General features: G+C 42.3%; 1 protein-coding gene across 1 annotated transcript; it reads left to right on the top strand.

Moving 5' to 3' along the window:
• The first annotated feature begins 2,850 nt into the window (after positions 1 to 2,850).
• LOC147722223 (olfactory receptor 6X1-like) lies at positions 2,851 to 3,786 on the top strand. The gene has a single exon (XM_086967281.1). It carries the CDS (start codon positions 2,851 to 2,853, stop codon positions 3,784 to 3,786), a length of 936 nt encoding a protein of 311 aa, XP_086823407.1.
• Positions 3,787 to 23,533: the final 19,747 nt, after the last annotated feature.

Below are 23,533 nucleotides of genomic sequence, written 5' to 3' on the forward strand. Positions count from 1 at the left end.
AAAGGTAAACTTAGATCTGAAGTCTAAGTTGAGACCTAAAGTCTAACTTTAGACCTGAAGTCTAAGTTTAGGCCTAAAATTAGACTTCAGGTCCAAACTTAGACTTCAGGTCTAAGCTTGGGGCCATATTTATGAGGCCATTTGCATCGCACTTGCACCACCAACATGATGCATGTGTGACACAACTCAAAAATGAGATTTATGAAGCCATGCAAGGCCACTTTGCGTGGCCCGGAGTGGTTTTATATATCTAGAGAAACGCAGCAGAGTGCAAATTGGTGCATTGCTCTGCCCTGGAAGGTAGTCTTTGAATGTCTCACGGGTGCAACTTCGATGGATTTTGATGCAATCCCAGATTTGCCAAAACTGGTGAACCTGGGAATGCTCTAAAATCCTACCCCATCCCAGGGGAGGTGAAATGAAGAGAAATATATTTATTTCTCCTTGTTGCTTCCTCTTTATATGTGTGCTGCATTCTGCAGCATACATAGAAAGGGGAATATTCCTCAGGGGATTGTTTCTGTACAGGAAGGTGCCCCTTCCTGCACAAAATAATCCTACATGCAATGGAGGCGCCCTTCACCATGGTGCAAGTGTGCCTGCTTTGGTGCATAGCGGCCCATTGTGCACCAGTACTGGGGAAAGGACTAGAATGCACCATATTGAGATACACATGGTGCATTCCTCCCATTTCCTGAGACATAGCTCAGCACATCAAGATGACTTGCTGCCCTGCGATCCATCACTTTATCATAAATAAGGCCCTTAGACTTAAGGTCTACATTTTGACTTCTGTCCTAAATTTAGACTTTACTACTAAATTTACCTAGTTTACCTTTGTCAGTCGGACTCTAGAAATTCACTGAAAATATAGATAACTTATAGTTAGATCTTGAAATTTGACCTGAAGCAATGTTAAAAACATGAAAAGCAGTGAAATATACCAGTTATAGTTGAGTCAAATAATAATACCTTGCGCTCTCATCATGCACGGATAATGTTCTCACATATTACCTAACTTCATTATCATTATATTTAAAGAACAACATTGTTCAAATGTGCTAATAATAATAATAATCAACATTTGTAAAGCGCGAACAATCACCGGTAAGGGTCTCTAGGCGCTGGGGGCCATTGGGAAGATTAAGCAAGCTATTGCCTAGTGTCACATGGTGCAGGGCTAATCTGCCGCCGGCGCTGGAGATCGAACCCTGATCCCCAGATTCCAGCTTCAGTCGCCCTGGCCACTGCGCCACACCTCTCCCTCTAATGAACCCCCAAAGGCCCTCAAGTAATGTAGAGATTCGGGCAAGTATGTCATGAGTATATTCTCATGTGTCAATTCAAATTTAATAAAGCATATACTATGCTTGTAACATAAAGTGAAGGAGAAAGTGCTTGAATTAACCAAACACTTTCATGACTGATCTTTGGCAGGTTTTCCCCATACTTACTTAAATTGTTGGCATTAAAAACTGGTACATACAAAGAAAAGTAGGAAAACGTATTGTTCTCACTACAATATCTTGTAGGCCACCAAAAATCCACTAAATGAATTCCATTCTTTGGGATAAGTTTACTGATGTAGAGCAGTAGTTGACATACCAGTTTATATTTTTGTGCAGTTGCCCTCGACTCATTAGAGGTCCCTGAAACCCTCACACTCGAATTTTATTCCAGAAAAGACCAACACTTATTGGAGCCTCACACAATACCAGGGGCAGGTTGGCACATTCCATTTTTCAGGAGCGAGCCATTGTTTATGCAGGCACTTGGCTAAAAAGCATGTATAAGAGGGAATGTGAGAGGTTGTGATCTGTGACAGCATTCCCTAATGTGGAGATCCCAGTTGGATACACTGCACAGGGATATGCAGAATTCTACATTTTAAATGTAATTGAATGTAGGCCAAAATCTCTGAGATGGTTAGAGCATGTTCTATCTCTGTCTATTTTAGTAACTGGCAATGACTTGTTCCTTAGAGGTAGATGTATCCGCAAAGGCCGAAATTCTGTGAATTTCGGCCTTTGCGAATCGCAAAAGGCTTTTTTGCATTTTTTGAAATGTATCAAAAAATCGGAAAATAAGGAATCGCAAAAATTTGCGATTCCTTATTTTGCTTAAGCATTTAAGGAATCGCAAATTTTGCGATTCCTTAAATGCGATGTATGTGGGTTTTAGAAATTGCGGATTTGGGTTAAGAAATCGCAAATTACCACCAACTTGTAGTTGGTGGTAAATTGCGATTTCATTTAAAAATGCCCTATTTGGCATTTGTGAAGGTGGCATGTGACGCACATACATGCCCATAGGGCATGTATGTGCACCATATGCACACACATGTAAATTTTAGGGGTGCAGCAGGGTGCCTTTGAGACACCCCTGCACCCTTGAAATTATTCTCAATTAGCAAATTCACAAATTGCGATTCGCAAATTAAGAAATATTTCACAATCATTCCTATGGGCCTCCTGGCCCATAGGAATGCATGGAAAATGATTCCTTAATTGCGAATTCGCAAATTGCGAATTCGCAAATAAGGAAAACTAAGAAATCGCTAAAAAATAGCGTTTTTCCACATACATTCCATTTTGCGATTTCTAAATAGCGATTCCTTAAAAATCGCTATTGAATCGCAAAATGGAATCTTGATGTATTAGAGTATTATTACACATTTGAATTCATTTAATGAATGTCTTCATATTTTCAGTTATTTTGGTATATTGGGTAGACATGTAGACTGCAACTTGGACCATACTATATCAGGGTTCAGCTGAATAAAATAAGAAATAACATATTTGATAACAAGATGATTATAACAAATATATTGTCTTCTTGCAGCATGAACCTATGGAAATTAAAAATGGCACAGTTCTATCAGGCGTCACTCTCTTGGGCTTTTCTGTCATTCCTGAGGTGCGGACATTTCTGTTTTCTATAGTACTTGCCACCTATATTTTATCTATTCTCACCAATGTACACATTATTGCCATCATAAGAGCTGATCGTCACCTTCACAAACCTATGTACTTCTTCATCTGCAACTTCTCTTTCTTGGAAATCTGGTTCCCTACAGTGACTGTCCCTAGACTCCTTGTAATCCTGCTCAAAGGCAGTACATCTATCTCCTTCAATGAGTGCATAACACAGATGGATCTTCATTTCTGTTTTGGATCAACAGAAAATATCCTTCTTGCTGTTATGGCTGTTGACCGCTGCATGGCGATTGCCAATCCATTGCACTATACCACAATCATGAACTATAGGATGTGCTTGATGATGGTTTTGGGAGCTTGGGGAACTGGTTTCTCTGTATTTACCTTCCTAGCAGTTTATGTCTCCAGGCTGCATTTCTGTGGCTCCAATGAAATTGACCATTACTATTGTGACTTTGCTCCATTGATAAAGCGCGCCTGCACTGACACATTCTTCATTGAAACTTATTTTTTTAGCTTTGCATTTATGGGAATAGTTGGATGTTTTCTAGTAATACTTACATCCTATGTCTACATTCTCATCACCATCCTCAAATTCCCCACCACCGAGGGAAGAAACAAAGCATTTTCAACATGTGCTTCTCATTTAACTGTGGTCTTTATATTTTATGGGACCATCATTTTTATGTTTGTACGCCCAATCAGAAGTTCTTCCCAGATGAACAAGATAGCCTCAGTGTTTCCATCTGTGGTGACCCCTCTTTTAAATCCGCTCATCTACACTCGAAGGAACAAAGATGTTAAAGATGCTTTTAGAAGAGCCATGCTGAGACAGAGAAAGGTATTCTAATGCAATGCTCTGGACCAGTTACCATGCCATATACAAATTGCAGAGCTCAAGAAATTCTCACTCTTACCTAAGCATTGTACCAACTGAATTCAACACTATTCCTTCTATAAGTATCAGTTGTATTGTATCTCCCTGCAGTTGATAGAGGACACTTAATGATGCTCTGCATCGTTTTAGTGAAATATGCTTTTATGAAAGGTAATGCACTCAGATGCATGTTACTTAATTTTAACTTACATGTGCATTTTTATTTGTAATAAAAATGAAAACAAGTTCTAAAAATAAAGAGTTTCCAGATGTTTGTTTAATTTCCACAATCCCTACAATGATATACACTTTTTAAAAAATCAGTTTCCTTAGAAGGCATTAGATAAATCAAGCTCTTCAATTTTGGAGCTATGATCAAGAACATACATGAAGTTAAAGTGACTTTCAGCATGTAAATGTAAATGTATGTGTCTTGTAAAGCGCACTGCTGCCCTGAGGCGTCGTGGCGCTGTAGACCGCTGGGGAAACCATCCTGGCTATCCCTGTGAGATGGTCCCTACTGGGTATCTCCAAGGTGAAACCAGGCATCCCCGGCAAATGTGGGGGGCTGTTGTAGAGATGTGGCAAGCTAATGCCCAGAGTGATCCCTGGTTAGAGTAGTCACCGAGGCGAGAATTATCAAGTCCGCTGACCCTGGTCCACAACCCTACTGCTCGGGAATTGAACCCTAGTCCCGGACCATTCTCTGCTTCCGGGTCTGCCGCCTCTAACCAGTAAGCCACACCACTCCATCTTCAACACATGAGATTCTTTCTATTGTGGAAGATCATGGGTCTGATTTAGTGGAACGTTTCCACAGTTTCTGGACTTAAAGCATGATTTAGATGTTCGCAGACAGGTTACTCCATCACAATGGTGACAGATATCCTGTTGGCTGAAATAAAAATCCCATATAATGGATTCAATTTTAGGGGATGGGGTATCTGTCACCACTATGACAGGGTAACCCGTCCACCAACATCTAAATCAGGCACTTAGTTAAAATTTGGATATTAATTTGTAGGTGAGATATTTTCCAACATATTATGCCTATGGCAATGAAAGTCCATCAAGTGGATTGATTCCATTTTGGATTCAGTACTACCTTTAGAAAACAGAGGCCTGTCCAAAACTAATTTTAGGTTTGTGCAATAGACATCCATTGTCTAGAGTATGGGCCAAGTCCTGTTTCCTAACTGACTATTAGGGCCTGATTTAGAGTATGACAGGTGGAACACCAGGACAGTGGATGCTATGACCTCTAATCTCTTGGTGGCAGATGCATTGATGGCACCAAAGCATTGCCAAATCAGTGCTATGTTTGATGCACCCGCTCTGCAAAGTTTTTCATTATTTAATAACGATCTCCCAAAATGGGTATTTGTACCTGCTAGGGAAAGAAAGGTATACAGGAACGTCTGTCCAGATAGCACTGGTATCATTCACCAATGGTTCTGTAGCAAATGGACAGTAAGTCATGTTTTTATTAGCATAGCCAGATGAGCATAAGCTGGCTGACATTTGGTCCTATGTTTATAATGTTTTCATGCAGAGCAATGCAGGAAGCCACCTTGCTGTGCTCTACTGCGAGAAAGGGAAATGGCAGCAAAGCACAGTATTTAACATTATGCAGTGCATTCCTGTCCTTTCCTATCGCTGGTGCACTTTTAGGTGCCTAGAGCCAATGCAGGTACCCTGTGCGTCATGGTGCAAGTGTGTTTGCTTTATAGGCAGAATTGTTTTTGTGCAGGAAAGGACACCTTCCCGTAAAATAACTATTGTGCGAGGGATTTTCCTCTTTCTTTGTGTGCTGCAGAATGCAACTGTTAGAAATTGTGTTTCTGGTTGTCAGAGTATGCACCCTGTACAAGGAGGAACCACCACTCTAGTCAGGGTAATTTAGATATACACTGAAAGATAAACTGTGCTCACCCTCTGGTAGCTTGGCACAGAGCAGTCAGGCTTATTTCAAGAGGAAATATGTAAAGTATTTGTGCAACACGCACATGCAGTAACATAATGAATACACCACAAGAATATTCACACAAGGTTAGATAAATAGACACAGCTTTATGACTAAATCAACACCAAAGCATCAAAAAATCCAATTATTAGAACCGAAGGTATGAATTTTTCAAGATTAAATCAAATTATACTTCTAAGAGTCATAAAGCACCAACCGTGGACATCTGGTAGCACTATACCGGGGTAAACCCAAAGTTCAGGTCAACCACAATGGAGGGCTGGTTGGCTACAGGACTTACGCAGGTCCCGCTGAAAAAGTTCCTTGGATGGAGGAAGCATCGATGTTGAAGACTCAATGCAAGGAGCAGAGGAGGCAAGGCATCATCGTTGATCCCGTGGATGCAGGGAAAGCTTCAGTTCCGATCCACACAGTAGGTCTAACACGATAATAGGTCTAATATAATAGGTCTAACATGCAGCTGAAAATGAGGAGATCTACCCAACCTCTAGGGAGTTCTTATCTCTAAGGTGGATAATCCTGGATAGACCATCAGCATTGCATTGTCTACCTCTGGTCTGTGTTACACCCTGAAGTCAATACCCTGTAGGGAATTGGACCACTTTAGCACTTTTAGATTCTCATTCCTCATTTGCATGAGTCAGCTGAGGGGTCTGTGGTTAGTCTGAATCAGGAAGTAAGTGTCAAACAGGTATTGCCTCAACTTCTGCAGTGCCCAAACCACAGCAGAAGCGTGTCGTTCCATTGCGCACTATCTGTGTTCCCTGGGGAGTAACCACGTGGAGATGAAGTCTACAGTTTGGTCTAGGCCCTCTTCATTTAGCTGTGATATAACTGCCCCTATGCCATGTTCTTAGACATCTGTTTGAGCAACAAACTCCTGGGAGAAGTCTGGAGCCTTGAGCACAGAGAGTCAAATGCTTTTTTTGCATTCCTCTGCCCTAATCACATTTCTGGGCTGCTTCTTAGAAGTCAGCTCGGTCAAGGGGGCAATAATGGAGCCATTTCCCTTGACAAACCTCCTGCAGTACCCAGTGAGGCTCAATAATGTTCTGAACTCAGTCAGGGTTGTCTGGGCTCCCAGGCCATGATAGTCTCTATCTCAGCATGGAATGGCTGTACAGTATCTGCGCCCACCAAAGGCTGTATTACAGAAGTGCCGCAGGTATTACAGAAGGGGTCATAGATGCTTGTGCGGCCCATTTTGTAATACAGAGAGTGCTTGTGCACATATAGCGCCAGCGCTATCCACAGAAGGCTTTCCCTCAATTGCATGGGAGCATAGCCCCATGCAAACGGGAATCCCTTTTCACCTGTGCCTGTGCCATATTGCAGGCATGGGCACGGACGCAAAGAAGCTGTCAGGAGGTGCACAGACAGTGTGCCACCCAAAAAGGTGGCCCGCTATCAGTGTGGCCCCTGATGACAACCCTCTGGGGGGTGGAAAGGGGTTCCTATGGACCTCCCAGCATCCGCTTGCAAGGAGGTGCAGTCATTCACTGCATCCGCTTACAAGGGGATTTCTAATCCCCATTAAGAGTGCCGGTGGGTCACGGCCTGCACAGAAAAACATGGAGTGAATGATTAAAAGCTGCTCTGCTTTCTACTTGAATGTGCTGCCCCGGGCTGGGGAAAGCCCATTCAATGTAATAGGGTACACTTTCCCTGCTTGTGCCAGGTGCACCAGTTTTAAGGTGTGCTGTGGTTCCCACAGGGAAAGTGAGTACTATACATAGTACTGCCCTAGGTGTCCCAAGTACACCACAGACCCTGGCCAGATCTGGTACTTACTGGCCTTGTAGTTAGGCCTGCCTGTTACAGAACCTGAAGTACTTCGTGGAGGTAAAAAAGGTAGTCCATTCAGCTGCTACTGTAGATAGCTGTATCATCCAGGTAGGCAGCTAAACAAAAGGCCTTCATACCTGAAGGGACCTGGTTCACCAACCTCTGGAATTTGGCAGGGCATTTATGAGTCCAAAGGGCATGACAGGAAATTGGTAGTGGGCCTCCGGAATAGAGAAGGCTCACCTCTTCCTTGTATCTTCTGTTAGGGTGATCTGCGGGAGCCCCGATGTACGATCAAAGGTACTTAAGTACTGGGCAGCCCAGGGGATGGAATGAGCATCTGTCTTAGTGACTGAGGTTAGCCCCCTATAGTTCATAAAAAACCTGAGTTCGGAAGTGGTGCCTCGCGGGGCAGTCTTTAGTACCAGAACCACAGAACTGAACCAGGGGCTACTGGTGGGTTCTATCATTCCCAACTCAAGCATTTTAAATTATTCACTCTTAATGCTGGCCCTCACCCTCCCAGACTACCTGTAAGACTTATTCTTGACAGTGAGGTTGTCTCCTGTCTCCAAATCATGTTATGTTTTATAATATACCCCGATATAGGACTGGGTAGTTACCTAACCTTTTTCCTACATTTTCCCTGCCATTGCACTACATAACGGTTTTTGGTATTGACTTTTTACCAATTTAAGGTACTTCATAAATGTTGTGTGGTTTTCCCAGAAAACTAGCCTGATTTATTAAGCATGAGGTTTCTCAGCAAACACAGGATTACCATTTTCTGCATAACAACTATGTATGACCGTCATCCCTTTGATCATCCTTGGCAGACATTACACAGCAAGGTAGAACCCATGAGGGTACCTTGCGGGTATATATATACCATATCTTTGCTGGGGAAGGAAGAGGAGAAAGACTTCCATGCTGACACAATGATGCGAGATGCTGAGGTACCTGCACGCAGACACTCCAGCTCACAGTGGTCTAACATCCCTCGCGGGGAGTCCACCTCAAGACCAGGATGGGGTCCCACAGTTTCTTACTTCAGGTAATAGCGTTGGCTTCAGCCTAGAGGTATTCTTGGCCCTACACCTACATACATGCTAGGTGCACTTAGGTACATCTAGTTAGGGTTGCATTGTAGGAGTGAGCATTATTGGTGTCATGTATTTATATGCTTGCATATATTCATTGATTTAGCACTATGATAGGAATCTACCATAGATTTACTCTATTGGTGCCTATAATCATTTATATCTGTTTCTCTCTTATGGTTATTTCAGCACACCTATTTTACATTAGAATAACACTGGTTCAGTAAATGCTTTATTGAAAAACGTCCCCAATGTTTATTATGTGTATCTCTCTGAGACAAAGTGTGAATGAGTGATTGAGAGACAGGTACATTACTGTTTCCACGATCCCTGATGGGATAGAGTTGTCATGTTCGATAGTTGCCAAGAACTATTCTCTCCTTGGTAAGAGGAGTTTACAGTGGCACTGTGAACTAGCTGGTGTACAGGCGAACATAACTGGTGAGGGTTTCTGGAATCAGTCTGGACACCAATCCCACAGTTTATGTTGTCTAAACGTGCGGATCCTATATAAGTTTATAGGAACTACACAACAATCATAGATACATAGGTAGGTAGTCTCCGGTGTGAGGGAAAACAGAGAGGAGTACTGTCCCAAAACTGAGTGGCTATCCCAGTGTTGTCAAGGAGTCAGACTGAGGAGCAGGATCACTCCCTCCACAGATCAATCTTTCTCTTTGGAGACTAAGTGGTCCACTCTCCTCCTCTCCTCCACCTGTTACCAAAAGCATGGTGAGCTGCCTCAGACCCTCATAGTAGGGTTTCAGGTGGTTAATATGGAGTACTATATGAAAATTAAAGGACGTTTTAAAATAAGGGATTTTCAAAAATATTAAAACATTATTCTTATAACTAATATTCTAATTCTCATTTAAAAAGTAAATCATGTGAAATCTCAAACTTACTTCATTTAATTAATTTTGAACAAGAAATGCATTTAAAAAAAAACATTTCCTGCACATGTGTACGCATAAAATAAAAGTGCTTTTTATCATCATCAGCATGAGAGTCCTAATTTTACGAAAGTTGAATGACCTGATTTATTATGACGAAACGTTTTCCAATTTCTGAATTTATTCGTAAATTGGAGGAGAATGTTTATGTAAAATTTCCTACTGTATACTATACCCATGGTGTAGGAAATCCCACAAGTGATTCCATTTTGAAACATATACATAAACCTCAGCACTCTAGTCAATTAAACATTGATTCATAAATATTTCTCAAAATAGGTAATTTGAAACATCAGCAAACCAAAAATTTGTTTTACTTACTGTTCAATTGATTATACGTATGAAACATACAATTATAGTTCATAATCAGTCTCAATTTATTTGTGATATTTTTGTTCCTTTGAACGCTATTGGTGCATAAAGTAGAATTTCTATTTAGCCTCTGATCCTATCTTTAGTAGATTTAATCACATTTGCACCATAACCTCTTAGTCTTAGAATAAATCTCTGCTCCATATTGTGTAAACATTCGGGAAATTCATTATCCTCGCTGCAATTATGCCTTGCCCTAAAAATCTCACCATACGATACAGCTTTGATTTGAAATTTTGGATGCAAGCTGGTGGAATATAATAATGAATTACAAGATGTAGTTTTCGAAAACATCGTATTGTGAATTTTTGTTGTCTTTTATATACAGCTCATCATCTAGAAAAACTATATGTTCAGAAATATATTGATATGTAATGGACATATTGAAGTCTTTCCTATTAAGATGTTCCAAAAAATTCTTACATTCACATTCATCACCTGTCCAGATCATAAAACAGTAATCTATAAACCTACCCCAATACCAAATATTATTATGGAATTGCATGGACCCCCAATCTGCCCCTCCTTAAACCAACCCATAAGCAGGCTGGCATATGAAGGAGGAAACTTGAGGCACATCGCGGAACCCTGTAGTTGTCTGAACCATTCATCATTAAACAAAACAAAAAATTCCAATATAAGTTTAGCCATTGAAATTAGCATGTCTGTATGATCCAATAAATCTATAAATCTTGTACTCAAAAATACCTCAATGCCACAATATCATTATCACATGTAACATTTGTATACAGTGATACAATATCAAGTGAAACCGTTAACATGACTTTTGTCACGATTCACTCCCTGTGCTCTCATGCCCACCACAAGGGGGCTGAATTGTGGGACTTTCTAGTATTCTAATATGCTTCCAGACACTACCCTGTATGCATATCCTGACTTCCAGGAATTTGGAAATCATTTAGGAACTGACATCCATTCCGAATCCATGCCGGATTTTGTGGAAGCCAGTCTGCTCATGCTTGAAACTCCATTACCTATATTCCCCTGCTCACTGCTTTGTCTCTACCCCTGCAGGCCAAGGATGGGTGGAGGAATTCAGCTCACCTGTGGCTGGCTGCTGCTAGCCTGCTCACACCTGATGCGCATGACTACTGTGAGCTATTTTAATCCCCAGCTCCCTTCAGCCCAGTGTTGGTCATTGTAGCTGTTTACCGGTGAGACCGATCCTTGTTTACAATGCTCCCTGAGCTTTAGTTATAACTTGTTCCTGACCTGCTGCTGTTTTCCTTGTTACTGAATTAGCACTTCCTGCAGTGCTACCTTGACCCCTGAGCCTTAGTTTTCCTTGTTCCTGAGCTGCAGCAGTTTCCCTTGTCCCTGAAATAGCACTGTCTGCCGTGCTACCTTAGCACTTGAGGGTTAGGTCAATTCTACTTCCTGCTCCTGATTCTTAGCATTTCTTGTTCCTGAGCTGCAGCAAATTTCCATTGTCCCTGAATGAGGACTGCATGTAGTGCTACCTTAACACCTGAGGTTTATCTCAATTCTAGTTCCTGCTTCTGTGCCTTAGTATTCCTTGTTCCTGAGCCACAGCTGGTCTCCTTGTTCATGAACCAGCACTGCCAGCAGTGCTATCTTGGCTTTTGAGCATTTGCTAAATTCTTGTCTTGCTTAAGTACTGCCTTCTATGCTACTTTGTTTCCTTGATTCCAGAACCTTCACTATTCTAGTATACCCTTGTAACCTCCCCTTCTGTATATTATTTTCCATTCCCTGCCTTCCTTCCCATTTCCTTGGTTCTGGTTCCTAATTTGCTGTCTTTCTATTCTGCGGTCTCCCTTCTGTTGCCTTGTATGTTTGTACCTGCTTTCTGCAAAGTGTGCCCTGTGATTTCCTTCCTTTCCTGTTAAGCCGTCCTCCTTACTAGCTCCTTGTCTATTGTGCTTTTGTTTAGTTCTACCCCCTTGCTGTTACTGCCTTGCGTGTTCCTGTTTGGTTGCCAGGATCCGTGGGCTGAGCTGACTACCTTGGTGGTGTTTTTTTTTGTTCACTGTGAGTATTGTCTTTGAGTTACATTTATAACATCAACATAGATATAAGATCCACAGACCCTGCCTTTGCATGCATATCCTACATGTGGGTATTTTCAGTCAGTATCTGTAGCAGCAATTGTGGATGTGAAACTTACTGAGATTTTGTATTACCATGTGGAGCTCCTGGGTGCTTTACCACACACTCCCCTTTATTGTTAATGTTGTTTCATAGATATGTCTTGCACATTCATCCTGGGTGTCATTTTTCTGAATTCTAAATTGCCTTGTGAGTGCCCTTCCTTTCTGAGTCTTATCCATCTTGTTCCTATGTGCAGGCTTCCCCTTTGGATCTTTTTTCCCCTTTGACTTCTTGTATGATCCTGGGCAGTGCTGTGCTCCTCTTTCTGTGGAAGTTTTCTACCCAGTCCTTGTCCAAGTCCCTGACTGTGTTCCCAACATAGTACGGGACAATCCCTGACACCTGGTTCCCATACAACATCACTAAGCAGGTTCAAAATAATTTTTGAATCTCTGATGTAAGAAATGTAAATTCACTTCATAAGGTTGTAGGAAATATTTACAAACTCAGAGATCTATTCTGTTGGTATTCAAATTCATAAAATATGACGTACCTGGCAGCAAATCTAAATGTTTGTGCACCTTTTGAAGTGTATACAAACAAAGATATCTAGGATGATCAAATTAAAAGCACCGCAGCATAGATATCTGATTACTTAACTTTAGAATGGTAAATGTGTGCCAGAAGTTATACCCAAAATGATCCGATCGTGGCGGTATTCACAGAATTCATATCCCTTCACACCACACTCGACCGTGGCGGTGCACTACCGAGTGCCTTCATTACTTCAACCAAGCTAACACTCCACAGTGCCTTCCCTTCGCCGATGCTCCGCCCAGACACGGCTTATATCGACCCGGCTTGCTTCACACGGACTCATCTGACCAGCCTGCCTCCACAGGAACGCGCCCGCCGACACATCTTTTAAGTGGGCTCCGATGCCCCTCCAAGCACTGCGATTAATTGACAACCCTGTCCTGATGATGATCCAGAGTCATTGGATTGAAACGCCGTCGACCCTTCAGCGCGACTAAAGGCGCAGCCTTCGTGGTTCCAATGAAGTCATTCTCCAATTCTTTGTCAACCATACATTTATGTCTGGAACCACCCCAATCACTGTATATTATTGCTCACATTTTGCGCCGTTCTCTTTCACTGATTCACCAATTGTCACTTGCGTCGTCACTTCTTGTGTCATTTTCACATTTCTGCACCAAGGTCAATTCAGGTTGTTCACGCATTTTAGCTTACAGCGCTGTTATAACTGTATTCTTTCTTTTGTGATTTTTCCCTCATTCTCAAATATATAATGCTGTATGCACATTCTAAAAATCTATCAAGAGTCTCCTGGTTTGTCCTCTTGTGTAAAGTTTTTGACTTACATATCTCACCGTCCTCCTTAACTACACCAGTTAAGATATTGTTGTTTGTTTCATTTACCCACCCTGATCTCAACTCGGTCTACTGGTTACACTCCTGCTGTTTCAGACAAGTAGTTATACCCAGCCACCAAACCCATAACTAGAGAAAGTGCAGTAGCACGGCACCGCAAGCCCTTTGGCTGCGCCACGCTGTGGCACTTACAAAGCAGAGGGATGCGTAATATGTGCAAGGATATGATGGATCCCTTTGCTCTCCCTTGCGTTGTTGCACATTTTGCTGCCATGCACTGATACATGCACACTTGCACCATGGTGCAAGGATTTCTGCATCACAGGGATGATTTTTTTATATGCAGGAAGGGACACCTGACAATACTTGGAGAAATGTAACATCTGAACAATCTGAAATAGCGTTTTTCAACTCCTATGTGTGCTGGATTAGCACACACAGAACTTGCAAAATATATTTTTGTTATGTTTGTTTATGTGCAGGAAGATGTCCTTTCCTGCACATAAACAATCACCAGAGTTGATTTCCTCATTTTATGTGTGCTGCAGAATGCAGCAAGCATAGAAAGAGAAAAAAACGTGAAAAAATTATTACTTTTCTACTTGTTATGCCTCCCTATACCTTCCCTGGACAGGCGTAGCATTTAGACACATTTCCACGTTTACAATTTCTCATAAATCTGGAAATGTGTCAGGTTCCAAGGGTGTTGCAATGTAACACCCACAGCAACACCCATGAAACGCCCATTTCACGCAAAGTGCTGCATGTAAAGGAACTGTATTTACAAACATAGGAAAAGAAACACCGGTTTGCTATTCCTGCCCTTGTAAATATGGTGGAGCAAAATGCGCTGCACCGGCGGCACAAGAGGCTTGTACAGAAGCCCCTAAATGATTTTAATGTAGCCATCAAATAGACACACTTGCAAAAAACACAGTTGATGGAAAAAATGCAGAACAATGTCTTACATTCACCCCAGTACAAAGATCTGGGCCTAAATCCATCGTTCTTTTGCACTCCACACCACCCTAGGACAGACAATGGGCTATATGCAAATCAGCCCTGACCCTGAGCCTCATGGGAACAGTCCAGCCCGAACTAACAAGCCATGTCTTTCCTAGACCGGAATCAATCATCCAAGGACCGGTTTCTGGCTATCAGCCTTTTTCAGCCTGGATAGCTTGGCTCCAGTGATGTGGAGAGCCTGGGACTCACGTCTGAGCATACCCAGCCCACTCGGGGTGAAAATTGCAAAAAGCACAGTTGATGGACAGAATGCAGAACAATGTCTTACATGCACTCCAGTACAAAGATCTGGGCCTAAATCCTTCGTTTGTTTGCACTCCACACCACCCTAGGACAGACAATGGCTATATGCAAATCAGCCTTGACCCTGTGCCTCATGGGAACAGTCCAGCCCGAACTACCAAGCCATGTCTTTCCTAGACAGGAATCAAGCATTCAAGGACCAGTTTCTGGCTATCAGCCTTCTTCAGCCAGGATAGCTTGACTCCAGTGATGTGGAGAGCCTGGGACTCACGTCTGAGCATACCCAGCCCACTCGGGGTGAAAATTGCAATGAACACAGTTGATGGACAGAATGCAGAACAATGTCTTACATTCACCCCAGTACAAAGATCTGGGCCTAAATCCATTGTTTTTTTGCACTCCACACCACCCTAGGTCAGACAATGGCTATATGCAAATCAGCCTTGACCCTGTGCCTCATGGGAACAGTCCAGCCCAAACTAACAAGCCATGTCAAATAGACACACTTCATAGGAAAGTGGTGCTATCTAACCAACAGTGCTTCTCCATGACTCGGGGACAACATAGACATACAATAATGCAATGCGCAGGAAAGTAGCATACATTGCTTGGCTTTGCATTGCTTGCCTATCTCACAGTGACTCACTCTGTTGCATCCACAGTTCCTATGTACTTTACCCTTAATAAATGATAATAGGATACTGAAAGTATTTTTTGAAAAAGAGGTTGACTCTGCTCTCCAATTATCAGCCTGTAGTGTAGTTCCTATATTCCCAATGGGCTCTGCGCATTGGAATAACATATCCTATAGATTAGACGTAGGACTGAGGTTGACTAGGTTTCTATCGAATATATTATACTTAATAGTGAGAACCAGCTAGCTCAGAGGTCACTAGAAACTTTCTCAAATTCACAAGAAGGGATTCGTTTCTGACAACCGTATAAACATGACAATATGACAACTTTGTTTCCCAAGAAAAAGAAATATATCTCTAGAGTCGCGGAAACAATAGAGAAGTATTTCACTCAATCAATCGTGCATGCTTCGTTTCTACAGAGTTGCAGAGAAAATAGAGAGATGGGCATTTTCAATATAAGGTTTATTGAACAGTCTTCTTTCTCATGCAAGAAAAGTGAACTGCTACAATCATAATGCAGACTGCAAAGTAAAATACGTACAGTGGGAACAATATTATAAAATAATACTGTAAGAGCATTGTATGGTTTCTAAGCCATATAAAAATACATACATAAATAACAATGACTAAAAATACTCAACTGGTGCTTCTAAATATGCCTACCCCAATGTACCTAACCTAAGTCTCGTACGTGGGAAGAAGTAAGTATTGTGTAGCATAGGTTTAGTTTACTTTGCCAAGAATCTATCCAAGATTTCTTGAGGTTCTAATCAGCTCCATACCTTAGTTAGAATGAAGGAGGTTTGGTATCTTGGTCTCTGGACTCGATTTCCCAACACCCCGCAAGGGGAGCTTAGAAACACTGGAGCTGGATTCTCGGCGAGAGAAAGGCAGCCTCTTGATCAGTGCGTCAGCTGGAGGGTCGGCTTCCTTCGGCACTTGCTGTAGTGAGCTGTGTCGTGCAAGTAGATAGTCGACCTGCTCCGAACCATCGTGTCTTGCTAGAGCAAGTGAAGGTATATTTATACCTTGAAGGTGTCTAGGAATGCCATAGTTTGACTTAAAGTCGGGCATAATAACATCAGGAAAGAACCCCTACAGGAAATTCAGTTAGCAATCTACTTAGGACATCTATTTCCCCCCCACTGCAAACCTTTGGTGGCCCATCCCCTCCACCCCCCCTCCTAATCGAGCAGTCAGGATAGCCCTAAATGATAGTTAGCATCTGTGAGTTCCAACTGCCAAGCCGCAGTTTCCCAACATTAACCATTCTGGGTAAAAAAAACCTCCTGCAGGTTTTTACCAGTGAGCCCTATCCCATTAGCACCCACCAGGATGTGCCACTTTTAAGAGGGATATCATCCCAATCATTTTAGTGTATATTTCCAAAGTCCCTGGTTAGTTCAGTCTTTTCCGCCTGGTGATTTCTTTGAGATATTCTCCACCTTGATCTCTGAGAGAAATACTCACGCATAGACCCATTGAAGAGGACTTTAAATCTGCCCGGGTTCATCAAGTAGACATGAGCCCCTTGCTGTTGAAAGGGAGATATTAGCTGGAGAAGTCTTCACCTGCGTTCTACAGGTGCATGACATTAGTCTAGTTTAGTAAAGAATTTTATCTGATTGACTTCTTTCTGGTAATTCAGTCTAGCTTTATCGTTCACCAATTGCTGTAAAAGAAAAATTCCCAAAAAAGACCAAGAATACCCTAGGCTTCTCATTCTTAGAGCTGTTGTCTCCCCATCTCAGTTTGATGTTAAAAGGAAAACGGTGTGCCCTTTGTATTTCTTGGTCCCAATTCCAGTTGGTTTGTGTGGGGAATGCATCTTGTAGCAATTTGACGATGAATCCTCTGGGGTCCTCTCCTTCAATTCCCTCAGGATTCCCCAGTAGTCGTAGGTTGTTCTTCCATTGTCTGTTCTCTTGCTCTTTGATTTTGGTCATCAGATCTGCTAGACAGGCCTTGTGAGCGCCTCCCTGCTCTTTTGCCTCAGCTACTTCCACCTCCAATGTCTCGTTTTGAGCTTCCACCATAGCCACTCAATCTCCAATGTCCATGCTGACCTTATTTAGCTTCCTGATCCCCCCTTGAAGCTTCCTGGCGGCACCCTTAGTGGACAAGCTGTTTAAGCCAGCCTCCTCCTGAAACTGTTTGATGGAATTCATTATCGAAGTCAGGGAGGGTTTGCCCAGGAACTCAGCGCCTGTCTGCCGGGCTCCCTGCTGTTTTACACTGGATGCACTCCCAAGGGGAAGTAAGCTGAATAGTCCCATCTCAGCTGATTACACTTTTTTCGTGATTGCCTTTTCCGTAAAATAGTGTTAGTAGCTGTGTTGGGATCATCCTCTTCATCACTATTATCCCCATTGGGCAATACATCTTCACTAGAGGTAGAGTCCTCATCCCAGGTGTCGGACATAGACCAATCTGAAACTGAGTAAAAGTTTTTACCAGCTGGATCAGGCGTCTGGGGGGCAAAATTAACCAGTATTTTAATCACTTCTCTAGGCTCCTATTTGGTCAGGTCCTGGTGTTTCTGCTCCTTTTCTGTCTCCCTACACATACTGGAAGTATCCGGGAGGTCAGATAGAGAGACTAGGCTTGAGGCGGGCCCTTCATTTTCAAGCCCGCTAGCACCCGTGATTACCGGAGGGGGCTGTTCTAAGGCTCCTTGGTTCGGTGTGCTGGTAATATTGGTACTTTTATTGCTGTTCTGGGGGGGCATAATTGTAGCAGGTTCCATAGTTATGGGTTCCGTGGTTGCAGTAGTGCCTTTCACTACAGGAAAGTATTTACTTATAGAGGGGGAGACTCCCGCATTTCCCGCACCCACCTCTTTCATTAAGCCAGCTTTTCCTGTACTCTTTGTAATAGCCCCCAAGTCCCTTTTACCTTTTAAAGGTGGTTCCGTTCTTTCTGCTTTTTCTGCGTCCCCTTGCACAGAGACAAGTCTTGTCTTGAGATTTTTCTGCTCCCTGGTGGTCATGTCTGCCTGACCTCGCCTCCACCTCTCTGGTCTGACTCCAGTCCAGACAATCTTTCTGTATCTGCTCAGTGATAATGAATGGGGCGTGGGAAAGATAGAAACAAAGAATACATATGATGTAACATCCATTTTGAACAAGATGGAACCAAGGCTTACCTGAGGCCTAGTTAGCATGAGCCAGGAAAACAGACTAATTTTAACTGCAACAGGTTTATATCAATGTGTACATGAATTTGAGTGTACAGTTATTGCTCTGTATGCTATTAATAATGCTAATTTGAACAAGACACATAAATGCTTCCACAACTTCCAACCACTAAGGATTTTATCTTCACTATAACACCAAACTGTTTACAATACAGCATTTATTACTTTCTTTATCTTAGGTCTTGATTCTTCCAACACTTTAAGCTGTTACACAGTCAACATCTAGCATCATTTTCCACATCCATCTTGCACCTTTTCCGATTCTTCTTACACCTGCAGTTTAGTCCCACTTTAATAATGATTAAATCAGAGAATTTGAACCGGAATAGTACGATTGCTGGAAAACACACAATAGTTATAGGTGTTAGTATAACCCACAGCATGCCCCCTCTCAAACTATCAAACCTCTCATCAACATTTCTAAAGTCCTTTGCAAACTCATCAAAACAGGAGCCAACTGATACTCATACGCCATACTGTTCAAAAGCTTTGACAGCACAAGAAAAGTTTGTAGTATTAGTAATATGTGCATTATTAATCTTACTTTTATTTGGAATGGAGGTGCATCAATCTCTCTCCTTCAAAGCACTACAGACTATGCCCTCCTTTTGGGTTAATGTGCCAGCAGTGGTAGAAGCAAATGTGATCTGAAAGCATAGATAACCTTCTATTTTTCACATCTTTCATAGCCACTTCAAAAGATGGAATTATGGTGCTTACACATCCAGCACAATTTGTTCAAGTCCTCATTTCACTCTCTTCAAAATGACAACTTCACTCATCTCATTTACCTAGAAAACCCTCTGGAATACCAAAGCCAGGTACAAGTACCTATCCAATTACAATAAGTTAAAGTAAGCAGTTTTTCTACCCACATAATACATTTCTTCAAGTATTGGTTCTTCACCAATTAGAACTTCACTACTAACACTCCTCCTTTCCAACAAACTCCATTGTCCTAACTCCTGTAGGTTCACTGCTGACTATACATAATTCATATTTTCTCTCGTGCTCCATTCTCAGCCATGGATGCAAATTCAAAATCCTAAATTTCTCTTCAACCTCGATCTGTTCTCTTATCTCACTCTCATCATTTTAACCTCTGAAAAATGTCACTCTCCTCTCATTATATTCCTTACTAAATAACATTTCTCTTGACTCAAACTACAAACATACCCACTTTCTGTCATTTAAGTATTCAGGTTAGTTTTTGCAATCAGTTTTCTATATTTAATAAAGGTCATTTAATTCCCCAAATTTTCTGAAACAGGAAGGTCTTCCAGCAATGCGTTTAAGTGTGATAGGTTATGGCGACAGGTAATATCCGAGCTAAACATAACATACTCATCTCTTTGATAAAAGTAGTTTGTTGGACCCTGCCCTCTCTGCAGGGTCACGACAAAACGTTTTGGATTTTACCTTCCACTTTTTGCTTAATATGATTTTGTTGGCCTAGGACCCTGTACACTTTACCACTGCTAACCATTGCTAATGTGCTTGTGCTTACTCTCCTAAACATGGTTTGGTATCTATGAAGTTGTAATAAGAATTCTCTTTAATGGTAAAATTGCATTTTTTATTATGATTTTGAAACTGACACTTTTAGAAAGATAGCATTTCTCAGCCGTTTGTGTCTGCAGCCTATCTTGGGTCACTTGACTGGGTGTAACTGGTTTACTTTGCGAATTCCTCCCAGACAGTCACACAATAGAAGGATTAGGTGTACCTGAATGGACAATCTTCTGACAGGATGGGGGGGTGTAGCTGAGCGAAGCCCCACTTGTAATTGAATTGGATGTGCTATGCCTTCACAGAAAGGATCGATCAACTCTACATTGCCACTGCAGGCAGATTGGAGGCAGAGCAGGGAAGCCAGGAAATTCCTTGCTCTTCAAAGAACCTTCTCCCACCTTTTAGAGGGAGTACACAAGGGTAACAAAATTAGATCTTCAGACCCAGACTTTTGGTCACTCCTGGGCCTGCAACAGGACTCTCAGAGGACTACCTACCTGCTGCTGTGACCTGCTGGGGTTACTGCAAGACTGCATTGCTGTACCTAGAAGGACTGCTTTGCTGTCTGAAACCTGCCTTGAACCCTCAGAGGCTAGCCCTGCTGTTGAGCCCTGATCCTTCACCAGACCGAGGACTATCAGGGTGAATTCAAGGGCTAGTTTGCTGACCTCCTGGTCAGAACCACAGGAACACAAAAGACCCCCACCAACTTGAACCCACACCTGTACCTAGCCTGAGTAAGCCCTTAACCCCAAAGTTGTGTGCCACCAGGCCTGGACCCTTGGTTTTGGTGTTAAAGGTGCCCAGATGACCAAAACCCAAAACTGAGGACGTAGAAAATGTTTGCCCAAAAACTTCTCTGAGAACAAGGAGGAGACCAGACCAATCTGCTCGCCTTGCCGCCTGAGGTGTATCGCTGGTTGGATTGACATTACAGCTTCTCCATCTACGTTCTTCTCTGCTGCTGCAAAACCTGTTCAATGGTCCTTCACCAAAGGGGTATCAGGTCTTGTGGACCTTTCTTCTGCTACAACCTCCTATCTCATCCCTCTGGAGATTTTTTACTCCACTTGCATTATTTCTTTTTAAAGACATTCTTTTATTTTTGTCCCTCTCATCTCCTCCGTGCTCCTTTGACAAAACTGAACTTATTTCTGTATCCAATGAACTTGAACACTGCGTTCTTATTATGTTCCTTTTTGTCATTGGCCCGATCAGGGGAGGGTGTAGGGAGGATACGGTGTAGTGAGGATACGGTTCTGCTTGCACACATTGCTATGTTAGTATAAGTGAGTTAGTTGCTCTAACACCATTTTGCCACTTTTGCACACATCACTACATGCATCTGTGCTTATGAAAACAAACTGCTTGCTTTCCTTCACATGGGAACGGTCTGTTTTTCACATCTGTAGACTTACACCGTGAGCTCAAGTCTTTTTCGGAGTGTTCAAGGTTAAATAACAATGTATGCTGTTGATTCAGGTTGATCGGCCCACGCTCTAGAAATAACACGTACACATTACTGAAACTCTGGTGCTTTTAATATTGCATTGCATGCATGAGATAGGCACTTTGGAGAAAACCTTTCCATCGACAAAGAGCTGTGCTGATCTGGGATGTGATTCACTTCACCTGATTTTGGAGGTATGGGGTTCTCCGTTTTAACCTAGAGATCTTCTATTATTGGAATACCTAGCTCCTAGCAAGGAGAGGGTGGCACACAAGGTGCTAAGGACTTGTTTCCACTATCATTATAATTTGATATCTCTCTTGGTATTTTATGGCATTGTAACAATGCTAATTTTATTGATTTTATGCATCTTTTTACTTACGTTAGCAAAGATACTTCATCTTAGAGCATGTAGTTAAAATAAACATTTTAAACTATACGGTGTCTCTGATTACTCACGTTGTGGACATTTATGAGAATAAAAATGAAAGAGTGTTCTTGATTCCCACTATTCCTGAGAGGTTCCTAAGTCGCTTGTTCTGGGTTGTCTAATCCTTGGTAGCTTTGCTATAATAAGGAGAACAAATGAGACACTGATGCTAGTTGGGTTGGCGTTCTAGGCACTGAGGTGGGTTAACGTCCTCAGGATCGGTTTGTGGAATAGTATGCCCACCTCTAGATCGAATCAAGGCCTGAATAGCCGTAACGGCACAGAGCATTGAGAGGATCAAGCGAGGGGAAAAGATGAAAGAATCAGGGAAGGAAAGGAAGGGGACAGCAGGGTGGGAGATCTGTAAGACATAAACAGAGCACACGCATAAGACTAGGTTTGCATTAATCCGAACTGACAGTACATATGAAACTACCGTATAGGAGTTATACCTGTAAAGGAAAATATAACTCTTGTAGATGTGTAGAGGTATCTGGCAGCGTAGGAATTGTTGCGGTGTAACTATAGCAATACAAAAAGCACGTAACAGTAATATAATAATTGTTAACACCTTTCAGCGTCTCTCTATACATGCAGCACATAGAGAAGAACCTAACTAAGTATACCTCTAACTGTGCATCACAGGGGAAGAGTGTAACCATACACCTCTAGTATACCCCTGTTAAGTGGAAGAGGTAAATACAAATGTTAGCACCTATACACAATGCAATACACGCTGCCACCCTTTGTAATATCCATTTCTATGAAAATAAACATGAGAAGACCCCTGGTACTCTTGTTCAATTAATCGCCAAAATAATTCCTCTTAGATGGGTTAAAGGGTATAACCCAAAGAAAGCATGATGAATAACCACAAGAGGTAATGTGCGCCCTGCACACCCCTAAACCCAGTCAGGGTAATCTACGTTGGCCGAAAATACCAACCGAGCCAAATCCAAAGTCAAATGGTCACACAACCTACTCCACAGTAACAGCCGTTACTGAGTAGATCAAAACGAATAACAATCAATGAACTCAGCGATCCCGCTGAACAGCGCTGTGGTGGCAGGCACCCTTACCGCACCAAGCACACCAAGTACTCCAAACGCCTCAATCAAAACTCTGGAGGAAATCCCGACCCTGAGTCCAGCCGCCGGCTTCCTCAAATGGTTTCTCGTGTGTTCGCGTTCTGACGCGAAGGATCACGGGAACTGTAGTTCCGGCCCAGGGCATGCCGGGAATTGTAGTTCGTTCGATTCTTGATCGTGACAAGTACACCACAATATACTGAGATCCTTGTTTCCTGCGCATAGTTCTGTGCATGAGCAGAATCCCCGCAACACTCCAAACGTAGAAATCTTCACCACGGCTTCGACTCAAAGCTCCCCAACAACAGCCTTGCCACAATTAACTTTACCTTGTTAGAACATTTTTCTCAAAATTTCTACAAAATTCTGAAGGTAAGCACTGATGGGCCCAGTCCACTTCTTGTATCCAGCAAATGCTCCATTGTGGTTTGCTATTTTTTTCGACCCGGTCTCACATGCATAGTTGTCTTCAGTTGGT

The sequence above is a fragment of the Lissotriton vulgaris genome, chromosome 4_1 (assembly GCF_964263255.1).
Source record: "Lissotriton vulgaris chromosome 4_1, aLisVul1.2, whole genome shotgun sequence".
NCBI lineage: Eukaryota > Metazoa > Chordata > Amphibia > Caudata > Salamandridae > Lissotriton > Lissotriton vulgaris.